The sequence below is a fragment of the Bos indicus x Bos taurus genome, chromosome 19 (genome assembly GCF_003369695.1).
Source record: "Bos indicus x Bos taurus breed Angus x Brahman F1 hybrid chromosome 19, Bos_hybrid_MaternalHap_v2.0, whole genome shotgun sequence".
Classification (NCBI taxonomy): Eukaryota; Metazoa; Chordata; class Mammalia; order Artiodactyla; family Bovidae; genus Bos; species Bos indicus x Bos taurus.
Window position 1 is genome coordinate 27,688,755 of NC_040094.1, and position 15,797 is coordinate 27,704,551.

Here is a 15,797-nt window from a genome sequence, read left to right on the forward strand (position 1 = left end):
GTGTGCTTCCTTCCAGGAAGAGGCTTGTCACAACCTGCTGGGTGTTTCAATGATCTTTGAAATAATAATAATAATCTAGCCCCAAATTTATCAGCGATGACCTCATTTATTTATATTAACATTAGTCCTCTTTGAGGGTGACAGGACTGTGCCTCTGGTAGCTCAGCCCAGTGGTTCATGTGGTTCCTAAGTGTTCCTGAAATATTATCACCTCTTCTGCCTGTAAATGTGTGATTTCCTTCATCATCTCTTTCAAGTCTTCCCCTTCTCCCTCAGGGTGAACTACATGAACTTAATGTCTTGCTTATATTCTTTTTAAGTGTCTGAAGTCTAGAAACATTGATTTTTAATTGAAGTATAGTTGATTTACAATGTATCAATTTATGCTGTACAGCAGAGTGACTCAGTTACATACACATTCTTTTTTATATCCCAGAATGTTGAATATGGTTTCCTGTGCTACACAGTAGGACCTTGTCTATCCAGCCTATATGTAATAGTTTGCATCTACTAGTCCCAAACTCCCGGCCCATCCCTTCCCTACCCTCCGTTCCCTTAGAAGTATTTTGAGTGAAGAAGCTAAGGGTGTTGTTGAACACCCCTTTATTATTGCCTGTATTATATTTTGGGGTATATCTTGCCTTGAATTTTTTTCTACTTGTGTTGTGTTACATTGCATTCTCAGTATGGGGAACCATGTGGTGGGTTTCCTTCACTTCCCTGTAGATTTTCATTCAACGGACATTTACTGTTACGTAGCTACTTATCCAAAGAAGGCAATGGCACCCCACTCCAGTACTCTTGCCTGGAAAATCCCATTGATGGAGGACCCTGGTAGGCTGCAGTCCATGGGGTCACTAAGAGTCGGACACGACTGAGCGATTTCACTTTAACTTTTCACTTTCATGCATTGGAGAAGGAAATGGCAACCCACTCCAGTGTTCTTGCCTGGAGAATCCCAGGGACGGGGGAGCCTGGTGGGCTGCCGTCTATGGGGTCGCACAGAGTCGGACATGACTAAAGCGACTTAGCAGTAGCAGCAGCAGCTACTTATCCAGGTAGATAAGTAAGATACTATTGTTTTCCTTGGAGAATTTCTAGTTGAGATGAGAATTGAGGGTAAGTAAATAGGCCTGGAGCTTGAGAGACAAAGCGATCCATTGATTGACGCATCCGTCTGCTTAAATCACCAACTTTGCTTTCCCACACGTACTGTAAACTCAGTAGTTCCAGAATGGAACTAACCTTAGCTCACAATTTCTGGCTTGCGTCCTAGCGACTGGTCTCCTAACTGATCTTGCTCTCAGTCTTGCTCTTTTAATCCATTTCCCAGAGCTGATCCTGTTTCTTGCCTCTTAAAATCTTTAAGCACCTGGACTTTCCTGACTCCACCTTTGCACTTACTGTCCTCTGCTTGGAAACCCTCCCTGAGCTGCTTCTCCATTCCCCACCCCAGCCCCAATCCCCCACATCTTTTCAACTTAATGTTTGTCACTGCCTTTCGGAAACCTTTCCAAACGACCTATGATTGGCTACTCTTTATTACACCATATTGAAATTATATATTCATTTTTCATACACACTTAGTACCCACACAACTGGGCTTTGAATGGAGTATTATTCGGCCATAAAAAGGAATGCATTTGAGTCAATTCTAATGAGATAGATGAACCTAAAACCTATTATACCGGGTGAAGTAAGTCAGAAAGAGAAAAATATCACATTCTAATGCATATATATGGAATCTAGAAAAATGGTACTGAAGAATTTATTTACAAGGCAGCAATGGAGAAGCAAACATAGAGAATAGACTTATGGACATGGGGCGAGGGGAAGGGAGGGAGAGATGTGTGGAAACTTATATTACCATATGTAAAATAGATAGCCAAGGGAATTTGCTGTATGGCTCAGGAAACGCAACCTGGGGCTCTGTATCTACCTAGAGGGGTGGGGTGGGGTGGGGAGTGAGATGGGAGGGAGTGTCACTCACTGTTACCTCTTGACTGTTTCACTTCCTTGTCGGCTCTTCTTATGAAGTTCAAAAGGGACAGGATATATGTAATACCTACGGCTGATTCATGTTGAGATTTGACAGAAAACAAAATTCTGTAAAGCAGTTGTCCTTCAATTAAAAAATTAATTTAAAAAACAATTTATGGAAAATTTCAGATGACACAAAAATAGAGAAAACAGTATTTTAAAAACTTAATTATTTTTGGCTTCACTGGGTCTTCTCTGGGCCTTTGTTGCTGCGTTCGGGCTTTCTCTAGTTGTGGCAAGCAGGGACTGCTCTAGTTGTGATGAGCAGGCTTCTCATTGTGCTGGCTTCTTTTATTGTGGAGCACGGGCTCTAGAGCTCATGGGCTTTAGTAGTTGTGGCAAACGGGCTTAGTTGTCCTGTGGCACATCGGGGCCTGTGAAATCTTGCCGGATCAGGGATCGAACCCGTGTCCCCTGCATTGGCAGGCAGATTCTTAACCACTGGACCACCGTAGAAGTTCAAGAAAATTGTGTCTTGAACCACCCCTATCTTGGCTGTCTCTGTCACCCAGATCTAACAGCGAACATTTTGCTCATCTTGTTTCATTCCCACTTTCCCAGCTCTGGCTCCAACCTCCCCTGCCCTCGGAGCATTTTAAAGCACATCCCACATCTCATTTCCCTTATAATTGCACATACTTCAAAGGATAGAGTGTCTTGTTCCACCTTGTATCCCTAGGCTTTGTATTGTCCCATTCTCTAGCCAGTAGTCAATGATCTTTTAAAAAATATCACCAAGATTACAGCATTCTCCTGCTTAAAACCATGCAGTTACTTATTGCACCAAGCCTTACATAGTGTCACCTCTTGACCTCCTTTGACACGACTCCTGGCCTGTCTTCACTGGACTCCAGCCACCCAGGCTGACCTTTTTTCTGCAGCAGCTGAGGCCACGGCTCCTCACATCCTTCACCCTGCTGAGAATCTCCTGGGAAAGTGAGCTGTGTGTTTAGGTCCCAGTTCCCTGCCACCAGTTCAGAGGAGTCATTCCTGAGCACCGAGCATACGGTGGTCCTTCTTATTTCCATCATTTTCTGTCACATTGTTCTGTTTTGATTATTTTGTAGTGTTTATCACTATTTTAAAAAATTTATTCTCTGCCATGTTCTCTCTTCTCACCCTGTTTAAATTCCGTTATACTTCCTTCCTTGCCCTTCTCCCTTCATTGTACTTGGCTGACAGCACCCCGACTGTGTTAAATCCAGCTCTTGTTTATTTGGTGCCTGCACCTGCGCAGCTCAATGTAGCTGAAAAAGAGCACGTGTCCTGATTGGCTGGTCTCATTTTAAATTCAAGGCCATCAGCATCTCAAGTGAACTCTTGCTGCTGCCTAGCAGTCGTGTTAGATTTCTTTCCTCTGCAGCCTCTGATGACTTCTCTCCATCCTCACTCTTAGCTGATGGCGTCACTTCCTGTTTCACTGAGAAAAGAACAGCGGGATGGGAATTTGCATCGGTGCTGCCGCCACGACGTCCGCCAGCTTACCCATGTCTGTGCCCTGTGCTCTGCTGCCCCTGTCATTATTAGGGGTGAGCTGGTCCACGCCAGTCCTAAGGCCAGGCTCCTCTCTCCACTTAGGCAAGTTCACTGCTTCATCATCAGCTTTTCCCTGTTAGGTTGTTTTCATCAGTGTATAGCTCAAAACTGCTTTTAAAAAAGTCCCCCTCCAGCTCCTGCCCCATTTCTCTACTTCTCTTTATGGCAAAACTCCTCAGAAGAGTTGTTTGCACTTGTACTTTCTCCCATTCTTCTTTAAAAAAAAAAATTTGCTTTGAAAATGACGTGTGATTTATAGAGAATTTGAAGGAATATACACTTCACCCAGATTCCTTGAATGTCAGCATTTTAAATGCATATTTGTTTTATCATTCTCTGTGCATATTTTTCTAGGACCATAAAGGAGGAAGTTGGAGATTGGATGCCCTTCTATTTCCTTAAAAACAACATTCCCTTACCTGACCACATTCCATCATGAAACTCAGAAAAATCTGTGTTGATACAATCTTATTCCAGTTTTTTCAGTTGTGCTAAAAGTGTCTTTTATAGTAAGAGAAACATTTCTTACGATCTTAACATTTAGAACTTTAAGGACAGGTTGGTTGTCTGTCCCTCGGTTTGGTTTGTCTGCTGTTTTCTGATGATTTTTGGCAGGTACTGCAGAAACAATATGTGACATTCCTGTTAGATTTTATAGGAGCACATAATGTCCCTTTGTCCCATTACTGGTGGTGGTAACTTTGATCATGGGCTAAGGTAATAGTTGCCACGTATCTTCATTATGAAGTTATGATTTATTCCTGTGGGGAGATTGTGTATTTTTGTGTCGTTACCCTTTTACCCACTTGTCCATTAAAGGTAGTTGCTCCCTGTTTCCCCACCAAACACCTCTCTGCCCTTCAGCCCTGCTGCTGCTGCTAAGTCACTTCAGTCGTGTCTGACTCTGTGTGACCCCATAGACGGCAGCCCACCAGGCTGCACCGTCCCTGGGATTCTCCAGGCAAGAACACCAGAGTGGGTTTCCATTTCCTTCTCCAGTGCATGAAAGTGAAAAGGGAAAGTGAAGTCGCTCAGTTGTGTCCGACTCTTAGTGACCCCATGGACTGCAGCCCACCAGGCTCCTTCTGGTGGGCTGGTGGGCTCTCATCCATGGGATTTTCCAGGCAAGAGTACTGGAGTGGGGTGCCATTGCCTTCTCCCGCCCTTCAGCCCTAGGCAACTGCAGTTTTTTTTTTTTTTCTATAGGTTTGCCTACTCTGACCATTTCATGGAAGTGAATCATAGAACATGTGGCTTTTGGGGTCTGACTTCTTTCCCTTAGCGTAATGTTTTTAAGGTTCATTCTTGTCTCAGAACTTCATTCCTTTTTATGACCAAGTAATATTCCATTGTGTGGATATACTTCATTTTGTTTATCCAATCATGGCTGATAGACATTTGGGTTCTTTCCACTTTCTGGCTGTTACGAGTAATGCTGCTATGAATGTTCGTGTGCGAGTTCTTTTTTTTTTTTTTTAATTATTTATTTATTTTTGGCTGTGCTAGGTCTTTGCTGTGTGGGCTTTCTTTTTAGTTGCAGAAAGCAGGGGCTACTCTTGAGTTACAGTGCGCAGGCTTCTCATTGCAGGGGCTTCTTTTGTTGCGGAGCACAGGCTCTAGTGGGTGGGCTTCGGTAGTTGCTGTTTCTGGGCTTTGGAACGGAGGCTCAATACTTGTGGCACATGGGCTTAGTTGCTCCGAGGCATGTGGGATCTTCCCGGATCAGGGACTGAACCTGTGTGCCCTGCACTGGCAGGCGGTTTCTTTACCATTGAGCCACCAGGGAAGCCCCGTGTATGAGTTCTGATGAGAATATATGTTTTCATTTCTCTTGGGCATATACTTCAGAGTGGAATTGTTGGGTCATACGTAAAAGATGTTTAACCTTTGAGGAGCTGCTTGACTGTTTTCTGAAGTGGCTACACCATTTTCTATTCCCGTCAGTGCTTGTGAGTGTATCAGGACATCTTGTTCTCAACTTTCCTCCACTCAGGTGGCCTGACGGAAGGCCCCGGGCCCGCGCCACATGAAGTGCTGTCTGCCTGCCCTACTCCAGGCTCTCCTTGCCTTCCTCAGTTGACTTTATTTTCCTCTTAGCACCAGGCACCATCCAACATGCTTTTTCTTATTTGGTCACTTGTTGATTTTCTGCATCCTCTAACTAGAATATAAGCTCTCTAGCACCTCAAACAATGTCTCACATGAAATAGGTAAATAAATATTGTTAAGGAAATAGGTAAATAAATATTGTTAATCAACACTTCCCTTCATGAGAACCAGGGACATTATTTCTTTTACTCAGCTCTGGATTCCTTCATCTGACTCAGTGTATAAGATGTGTTTGTTGAGAGAATGAGTGAAGATAACGGTTAGGAAGATAACAGGCCTGTCAGAGGAGGCTGGCCCTTCAGAGGGTGGAGAGGTTACTTGTGGGGGCCCTGAAGAGGGGACCTCTTTCAGGGCTCCCAGGATGTGTGGGAAGGAGGTTCTGGCTGACTTGTCTGTGGGCGTTAGCGGCTCAAAGGAAGCCAGACCAGGAGGAGGATTTGGGGTGAAGGAGTCAGGGGTCGTGAGTTCCATGTCCAGTCAATGTGCATTTAGGGGTGCCCCTCTGTGCTCAGCGCTGTCCTGGGAGACACAGGGGCAGGAGCCTGTCTTTGAAGTCTGGCCGACAGGCTGAGTCAAACTGACTAGCCCTCTGCGTAGCCCTGATTTGCTGGGTGGGCAGTGGGGGCGGCCAGGTGAGATGTGACTTGAGGAAAGCCCATGGGACAGGCTGCTGTGTGCCCCCTACTGAAAATAGGGCAGAGGCTGAAGGCGTTGAGGGGAATGGTCTCCAGGCCATACTGGAGGTGTGACTTAGAACAGGCTCTGGAAGGGCTGGGGCAGGGGTGGGCTTGGAGAAATCCTATGTCTTTAGCATCCTGTTCCTGACTGTTTTCTTTCCTCCAGAACCTTTCAGCTGTTGGGGCGTTGGTGGGTCTCAGTAATGCTCGTCTCGGTTCTATCAAAACTCGGTAAGTCTCTAGCCCTGTTTTTTCTTCAGGGGGGATGTTTCTTTAGGAAGAGGGCCATCCATCTGTCCATCCATCGTCACCACCCTGTGGAGCCAGGAGGTTTCTCCATTGCCAAGGTGGAGAGTTTGATTCTTTTCGCGAGCTCACTTGCATTGAACCCCACCTATGGCGGCTTCCAAGAGTCCCTCGCCCCACCTTCTGTCCCCTTCTTCCCTTGCCGCCCATGCCTCACTCCCAAGTCCTCGAGTATCTCGGGAATGAGAAGCTGCTGTGGATCTGGAGTCAGGTCTCACTCTGGCCAGTGAGAGTAAGAGGGCGTTGAATGGCTTTCTCTGCAGTCTAGCCGCCTCTCCTGTGTCGTCACTCAGCTCTGTCTTACCAGGTTTGAGGGCCTGTGTCTGCTGTCGCTGCTGGTGGGGGAGAGCCCCACGGAGATGTTCCAGCAGCACTGCGTCTCCTGGCTGCGCAGCATCCAGCAGATCTTGCAGGTAAGTCCACCGCCTGGCACTCCCCGCCTCTGCCCCAGCCACGCCCTGGTCTCCATTCAGACGCAGCGTGACATCTTTGTGGGGGAGACTTTCAGTTCCGAGGGCAGGTTCTTTCTAGCAGGATAAGCTGCAAATAGATACATGCTTTTAAAGATTTTGTTATTTTTATCCACTGGGTTATTTTAATTCACCTGACCTTACACACACTCACTGTGACCTCTGACTGTTTCACTTCCTTGTGAGCTCTTCTAATGAGTGACGTCTCTGAAGCTCCTTTCTCCAGGTGTTAGATTTTTAGAATTTATTTATTTAAAGTATTTTTATTGTTTTGGCTGTGCACCATGTGGCTCATGGGAATCTTAGTTCTCCAGCCAGGGACTAAACCCACACACTCGGCCATGAAAGCTCAGAGTCCTAAACACTGGACTGCCAGAGAATTCCCCAATTTTTTTTTTCCTACTTCTCTCTTCCTCTTTTTTTTAATTAATTTTAATTGGAGGCTAATTACTTTACAGTATTGTGGTTTTTGCCATATGTCAACATGAATCAGCCATGGATCTCTTCCTCTTTTAACATTTAAATTTGTTTCTATGTTTACATCCTTTGATGACATCCCCACTTAGTTCTTCCACAAGCGTGTTCTGGGCACCTATGGCAGGCTGTGTGCTGAGTTGTGGAGAGATGGTAGGAGATGCAGCTGGACCCTGCTTTCATGGTATTTAGAGTCTCTTGCAGGGGTTGGGAAACTTTGTAGGTGTTTCCAGATAGTACAGTGTTATAGGTTTTACAAACCATATATGGTTTCTGGTTGGTTTTTTTTTTTTTTTGGCTGTGCTGCATAGGCTGTGAGATCTTAGTTCCCCTGCTGCTGCAGTTGTGTCTGACTCTGCGATCCCATAGATGGCACCCCACTAGGCTCCCCCGTCCCTGGGATTCTCCAGGCAAGAACACTGGAGTGGGTTGCCATTTCCTTCTCCAATGCATGAAAGTGAAAAGTGAAAGTGAAGTCGCTCAGTTGTGTCCGACTCTAGGGACCCCATGGACTGCAGCCTACCAGGCTCCTCCTTCCATGGGATTTTCTAGGCAAAAGTACTGGAGTGGGTGCCATTGCCTTCTCCGCTTAGTTCCCCTACCAGGGGTCAAACCTGAGCCCCCTACAGCGGAAGCGAGGAGTCCTTCCACTGGACAGCCAGAAATTCCCATGGTTTCTGTTGCTGAGTGTTCCTTTGTTGGTTTGTTTTCCAACCCTTTCAAAAATGTAATAACCATTCTTAGCCTGTGGGCACCCACAGGCCAGAGTTTGCTGACCTGTGTTCTAGTGGAAGAGAATAATTATACAATGAATGTGAAGAACTAAACTGTGGTAGGTGCTCTGGAGGTAAAGAAAAAATATAGTTCTCTGAAAGCATGTTAACGAGAGACTCTGAGCCAGACCAGAGTGGTGTGGGTGTAGCGATCAGGGTCAGTGGTTCAGGGAGGGCTTTTCTGCTCTGATTAGTAGGAGTACATTGGGCTGAGAAAGTTTTCGAAGTGTTCTAAGTGTGCAAAAGCCCTGAGAGAAAAGGCGTTTGACTCATTTGAAGAATTTTAAGCAGGCGGGTGTGGCAGGGGTTGACGAGATGCATCTCGGGAAGTAGGTAGACGGGGACTAGGCCGTGTGTGGTGGTGTAGGCATATTAAGAAATTCGGTGTTTATTCTTGGAACAGCGGGAATTCATGGAAGGTTTTAAGCAGGGGGAAGGAGGTAGTGTTGGTGGTGGTGGTGATGTGAGCAAATTTTCATTTGGAAACGCCACTCTGGCCACTGTGTGGAGACAGGATTAGAACGGAGCCAGAATGGCGGCAGAAAGCAGAGCAGTGGACACTGAAGCCAGATTGCCCTGGGGTGAGCAGTGAGTGGGAGAAGGCATGGGATTGGGGAAGATAAGACAATCCTGTCAAGACATCTGGCTCCACTGGTAGGGCAGAGAAGCTCGGCAACACCTGAAATCGGGCACATGGAGCCCGGGCTCAGGCGAGGATTTTCAGGGTGGGAGAGATGCTTAGGATGGGAACAGGCACAGATGCCAGCAGGAGGAATCCTTCTGAGGGGGCTGGAGACGGGGGGCTAGTTAACAGTGTGAGGTGGTCCTGAGAGGAAGGGGTCGGGGAGGGGGGGTTGTCCTCAGATGGGAAGCCAAGATGCAGTTTTCAGTTTGGTGGTGGGAAGCTGAGAGAGTTCCCATCTCTGGGCTTCAGGCTTCTCTGAAATCGTAGGTCAGGTTACACAAAAGCGACGGTGCCGGAGAAGAGCTGAGCAGCGGAGGGAGCTAACCAGTGAGAGACGCAGTAGGCGTGCCAGACGGTGTTGGGGCCCGTTTGTGGCTGGTAGACCCACCGAGCCTGACTTCTCACAAGGGTTCTTGTTTGTTTCATTGACATGTGGCCACTGGTCTAGCAGGAGGTAATGTGCTGAATGCTTTTTCCTTAGGTATATGTTAATTTGTTAGGAAAAGTCCTCAGACTTCAAACCATTTTTCTTCCATGAGTTCAGGGTAGGTTTGAGCCAGCCCCATGCAAGCTTGGCGAGATGGGTGGCTCTGTTGTGGCTGAGACTTCGGGCCGGGAAGTGCTCCTCTCCGTCCTAGCAGGGGATTGCAGTGTGGGAGCAGCAGGAAACTCTTGAGATTGTTCAGTGAGATCTTTAAGGCGTGGCTTCGTTACTTCCCCCTCCAACCCCTGAACATTCCTAGGACCCCAACACCACAGTACTAAAGTGTGCACACACATCCTTTCTCTGGATGATTGTGTTACTCAGTTGCTCCGTGTCGCTGATACACTCTGTCCCCAGGGGATTTGCCAGGAATGGGGGCGGTCACTGTGGAGTTTGTCGGAAGCTCCATGTTGTCATGTGGCTTTGAAGGCCAGGTGGGAGCATGAGTTGTTGTGCTGTTTAGTCCCAGGACCCGCCCCCCACCATGGAGCTGGCTGTGACCGTGCTGAAGGACCTACTCCGCTATGCGGCCCAGCTTCCTGCAGTCTTCCGGGACATCTCCATGAACCACCTCCCCGGCCTCCTCACCTCCCTGCTGGGCCTCAGACCGGAGGTGAGCCGCCTCTCAGCTCCCTCAACCCTAGGCCCCTCCAGTGCTTGCTCTCATTCACACCCACTGGATTAGAGACTTTGATGGGAAGTGATTGGGGAATGGGATTGAAGAAGTGAGAAGAGGGAGGGGCTGAAAAAAAGTGTAAGGAGAAGAGACCCTGAGGGGTGGTGGGGTGGAGATGGATGGCTTCTGGGGACGCTGGGCTCTTCCTGACCATCTGTTCTTCCCATAGTGCGAGCTCTCCGCGCTGGAAGGAATGAAGGCCTGTATGACCCATTTTCCTCGAGCGTGCGGGTCTCTCAAAGTAAGTGTTCATAGAAACTCTTCTTCCTACCAACATGATCGCTGTTTTACTTCAGGTTCCACCATTGAGATTTATAAGCATCTGTCTGCACAGCTCTAATTAATTTTCTAATGATTTGTCTATTTTAGGCTGTGCTGGGTCTTCGTTGCGTGCACAGGCTTCTCATTGCAGTGGCTTCTCTTGCTGTGGAGCGCGGGCTGTGTGGTGTTTGGTCTTCAGTAGTTGTGGCATGTGGGCTCAGTAGTTTGGGCTCCCAGGTTCTGAGAACAGACAGGCCTAGCCGTTCCGTGGCATGTGGGGTCTTCCCAGTATAGGGATCAAACCTGTGTCTCTTGCATTGGCAGGCAGATTCTTCACCACTGAGCCACCAGGGAAGCCCTCACCTCATAGTTTTAAACGCATTCTCATTTAACTCTCACAGATGAAGAAACCGAAATTAGATAACTTGCCTGAGGTCTGAGGCCAGGCCCAGACTCTGCCTGGCCTCCTCTCTCTGCCCAGCCCTCTCTGTGCCTCTCGGGCACCCTGCCCATTTTCCTACCGTCCTGGTTACTCTGTTCCCAACACTCTGTAACTGCCTCCAGGAAGCCTTCCTGACATACTTTCCCGACATCAGCCTCCCCAGCACTTTGCTCTCCTGTTCCTGACCAGTCTCCCTCTGTCCCTTCCCCACCCGGTCCCCTGGGCTGTGATGGCCGTGTGAGGGGCGCTGAGCAGCAGGGCCGTGCTCGGTCAAATAGGCAGGGTGGACGTGGGTCAGGGTGGGAGGAAGGAGGCCAGTAAAAGAATTAGAGTTTTATTTTTAAGGAGATAACAAAAACAAATACAAATGGTCATCTGATTCAGCCAAAGCAGTAACAGTTAAAGGGCCTCTGGAATTGGTACATTTGTTGTCTGCAGAATAATTCTGATGCCAACTTGTACCTAAGAACAAATAGGTGCTCCTCTCCTGATTAAACTCTCTCTCTTGGTTTGGTGTACTCGACATTGCTCGCCAAACCACTGGGTTTTCTCAGATGGAAGCGCAGGTCTGTGGGGAACTGGAATTAGTGGCAAATTAATAATTTTTTTTGTATAACTCATGTGATTAATCACAATAATTTGTATTACTATACTCGGTATTGCTAGTTAAGGGGGGGTTTGCCATTCAGGCTTTCTTGAAAGTCAAATCACATAGTTCTATGACCAAGTCAAAAAAGTAAAAAACAGAAAGGGGACTGGTACCCACTACGTGCCAGGCTCTCTGCTGTGTCTGCCGTGTGTCATCTCGTTTTACAGTAATTCTGCGGAGTTGCTGTCACCAAATGAAACAGGAGACAGGCCCAGAATGGTTTGACTAACCCAAGCCTATGTATCTGTAGTTGTCAAACCAGGGTGTGAGCAGGAATTGCTTGCCTTTCAAGCTTGTGTTTTTTTCACCAAACTGAGCTCCACAGGTGGTTTTAAGAATGTGGACAGGGTTGGCAGCTAGGCTTCTACACTGATGACAGCTCTGCTCCATTGTTGGTGGCATGGGAAGGATTGTGAGCGTGTCGTGGGCACCTGTGCTGTGGTCCGGGAGTGTCCTTACTGAGGCTTTACTAACAGGTTACTTGCAGTATTTGCAAAGCCCCAGAGCACATGGTATTTCTCAGGGAACGTGGGGTCATGTCCTTGTTGACGTTTTGTTTTCATAGGAATGCCACTCCTGGCAGGTGATAGAATCTTTGGTTAGCAGGGCAGGACTTTATCAAGAAGGCATTTGGAGTAACTCAGGGATTTTACTGAATTGTTTTGTTTTGTTTATAGAGTTTACTAAGTTTAGTGAAAACTACCTTTCTTCTAAAACTGTAAATTAACTTCTCAAATTACACAGGCTAGGTCTGTGTCTTTGACTCTTAATGGTGACAGTTTGTGAGATTTTACTGCATAAGCCTGTTTCTGTTGAGCTTGGTTTGGGGTTATCTGTGTTTCCCTGCTGGAGAAGGAAATGGCGACCCACTCCAGTGTTCTTGCCTGGAGAATTCCAGGGACAGAGGAGCCTGGTGGGCTGCTGTCTATGAGGTTGCACAGTCGGACATGGCTGAAGTGACTTAGCAGCAGCAGCAGCAGCAGTGTGTCTCTGCACCGCCCCCCCCAGAAAGTGGAAGGAGAACTGAGTGTTATCTGTGGGGTCAGGATTTGGGTAGTCACACTAGACTGTGAGTCCTCTGCTTGTTGTTTAGTCGCTCAGTCGTGTCTGACTCTTGCGACCTGTGGACTGTAACCCACAAGGTTCCTCTGTCCATAGGTTTTCCAGGCAAGAATACTGGAGTGAGTTTCCATTTCATTCACCAAGGGATCTTCCCGACCCAGGGATCGAACCCAAGTTTCCTGCCTTGGCAGATGGATTCTTTACCACTGAGCCACCGTGGAAGCTAGGGCCTTTAATTTTCGTTGTGAATGGTCAGGAGAATTGATCTATAACTCACAATCTCTTGTTAGATGGCATTTTTGAAGGCATGGCCTTTTGAGTACCCTCTCCAAAGCAAGCAACAGAACTTATGCTGTTACAGCATGTGTATGCCTTTATTTCTTTGAGGACACAGCGTCGTCTGGAGAATGCCCCTGTTAGGAGTTTGGCTTTGTCTGTTGCCAGTGTGGCAGACACGAATCTGTCGTGCACAGACGCCCCAGGGGCAATTTGTACTGGAACATCTTGCAGACCAGTGCTTGGGAAGTGGATAGCTAGGGTGTGTGTCTGCTTTCTGTTCCACCCCCTAGAAGCTCCCAGGGCAGCTGCTGTCTCCAAGTTCAAGACTCCTCCCAAATGAGGCATCTCAGCATTCTGGGTCCATGAAGTCAGTCTGTCCAGGCTTCACCTCTCCTCCTCCTCAACACATTGATTATTTGTTCTGGAATGAGTGGGAAAACTCACCGCCCTCTTGAGGGACACCAGGACATACCATGTACGCAACATGCTTTCGTTCCTGGTGAAATGTCCCAAGTGAGCCATTACTTTGGTTTGCATTTCAGGTCATTACAGGTGGAACTGTGTGATCAGGGCCGTGTCCCTGCACTCTGCTTGACCGTGGTCACATAAGCAGACCTCTGTTGGCTTCAGCGACCTGGCTTCCTGGGTCTCAGGGAGAGCATGAGCAGGAAGTTGGTCCAAAGGGCTGAGCGCCATTGTGGATGAGGCTTTGGCAACTCTAAGAAATAGCATCCCTGGAGAAGCCGGCCAGGAGCCCAGGGGTTGGTTGCTGCTTTTGGTTTGAAGTGTTCAGATCCCTGCCCCACCAGATGTGAGAGTGCTGCCCGCGTCGTTGGAGGCCTCATACCCTGGGGTCAGCCGTCACAGTGCTGTCTGTCTCCCCTGGGAAACCAGATGTGGTTCCCGCCCCAGGGCGGCAGCAGGGAGCCCTGGAGGGTGGCTCCTGATTCACTCTGCTGGGCTCTGCGCCGGCTTCCCCCTGCTGTCTGCCTTGTTTTCTGGAAGTTGACTTTTGACCCCGGTGGGGTCCATACACACTCGCCTGGGATTTAAGGCCCAGCCTGCTTCTCCATGGGCCCCGTGGGAGACTATTGCTCTCCTCACTGTATTGGCCCCTCCATCTCCTTACCTGGCTCCTCCAGTTTCTCCCAAGCCCAGCTCAGTCCCTCCAGAGCCACCCTCTTTGGTTCCAGGTCATGATATTTCATACATTTGCCTTCCTTTTACACCCGCTGAAGGTGGAAATCTTCTGCTTCAGTGTTCTTCTTTTTGTGCCACGGATCTCTTCTCTGGATGTTTTTCAATTAGTAAAATACGTGGAATTGCAGGGAAAGTGTGATAGAATGCACATCTTTGTTAACATGTCAAGTAACAGAATCCAGCAGCAGGTCTGATGAGTCCTGAAGTTTCATGATAGTGATGCCTGTGAATGAGATGCCTGTTGACAGCTGTAATGTGAAGTGAAAGTGAATGATTCTGCTGGTAACAAAGGGACTGCTAATACTACTATAAATGGAGACTTAGTCTCCATTTATAATTGAAAGAAAAATTTACATTTTATTTATAGGCAAGTGAAAATGATTTTTTAAAAAAACTTCCCGTCCATGTTCACAAGTCTCTTTGATTCTGCCCCCAGATAAGTGGGGCCCCAGTTACATGTTGCCTCGTGGGTGCTGCCAAGCAGCAGGCAGGTCTTGTTGACTGACTGACCAATCACTGCTCTCAGCTCACTGCCCCCATCTTACTGGTCTACCTTCCCTTCTCTGTCTACTACATGCTACTCTCACTGCTCCCAGCCCCGGCCCGGTGCTCCTGGTGTGAGCTGGCAGGGAGTTGGGGTATGGAGGCACCTGCTGTTCAGTGCTGTGTCCTCTTGGCTTGAGGGTGCTGTCACTCTGCAAACATTGGAGGAGGGGCCCCGTGGTCTGTGGGGCACAGCCCCAGAGCAGGGAGGCTGAGGACAGGGGCTGACGTTCATTTTCTACAAGTGTGCGTCTGCCCCTGGGCACAGCACCCCTGAGGGTGTGCTGCTTCCTCGTCTGCAGGAAAGAGAAGGGCCTGAGATCCTGGGCCTGGACCCTGCTGCCGGGATGGCCGGGGCTCTGTCTCTGGCCCTAGAAGCTGACTCCCCAGCCTCCTCCTCTCTCTCCCCATGATCCAGGGCAAGCTGGCCTCGTTTTTCCTCTCGCGGGTGGATGCCTTGAGCCCTCAACTCCAGCAGGTAAGGGGAAGGAGGGAGACAGTGGGGAGCCTGGGGTCTGAGCTGGTGCTTCCCCCCACCTCTTGGTTTCTTGTTTTTCTATTTTTCTATTCTTGTTTTCTATTGCCGCTTTTCTCTGCATTTTCATTCCCCTCCCTGTCAACGCGCAGTACACACCAGTAGGGGCTTCTGCCTCCCGGTCTCTATCTGTGTCTTTCTGCCTCTTCCATTCCATCTCCCCTCCTAGTGCTCTGACCTCCATCTTCCTGGGCGCTGGTGGGGTTGGGATCCACGGCTGGGCTGATTCCCACCTGATCGGGACCCCCTCTCTCTGGCAGTTGGCCTGCGAGTGTTACTCCCGGCTGCCGTCTCTGGGGGCCGGCTTCTCCCAGGGCCTGAAGCACACGGACAGCTGGGAGCAGGAGCTGCGCAGCCTGCTGGCCTCTCTGCATAGCCTGCTCGGGGGCCTGTACGAGGGCGCGGAGGCGGGTAGGGCCCGCCCGGCTGACACTCTGTGACGGGGGATGAGGGGTCCTGGGGGGCGGTGAGGGGACCAGGGGAGACTGGTCCAGAGAAGTGGGGCTGCTGATTTCTAGGCAAAAGGCAGTAGGTAGAATATGGGTGGGTCCTCCACCTGAATGGAGGCAGGGCTGGCGAGTAAAAGTGGCTGTGTG

General features: G+C 48.7%; 1 protein-coding gene across 9 annotated transcripts in view; it reads left to right on the plus strand.

Annotated features, from left to right (window-relative positions):
* PELP1 (proline, glutamate and leucine rich protein 1) overlaps positions 1-15,797 on the plus strand; it is a 48,254-nt gene that overhangs the window by 28,183 nt on the left and 4,274 nt on the right. For all 9 annotated transcript variants that reach the window (XM_027518085.1, XM_027518087.1, XM_027518083.1 and 6 more), the window contains 6 exons: positions 6,529-6,593; positions 6,976-7,081; positions 10,018-10,167; positions 10,400-10,471; positions 15,085-15,144; positions 15,462-15,612. In XM_027518085.1, the coding sequence (XP_027373886.1) occupies positions 6,529-6,593; positions 6,976-7,081; positions 10,018-10,167; positions 10,400-10,471; positions 15,085-15,144; positions 15,462-15,612 (604 nt within the window). The remainder of the gene's footprint in view (positions 1-6,528; positions 6,594-6,975; positions 7,082-10,017; positions 10,168-10,399; positions 10,472-15,084; positions 15,145-15,461; positions 15,613-15,797) is intronic.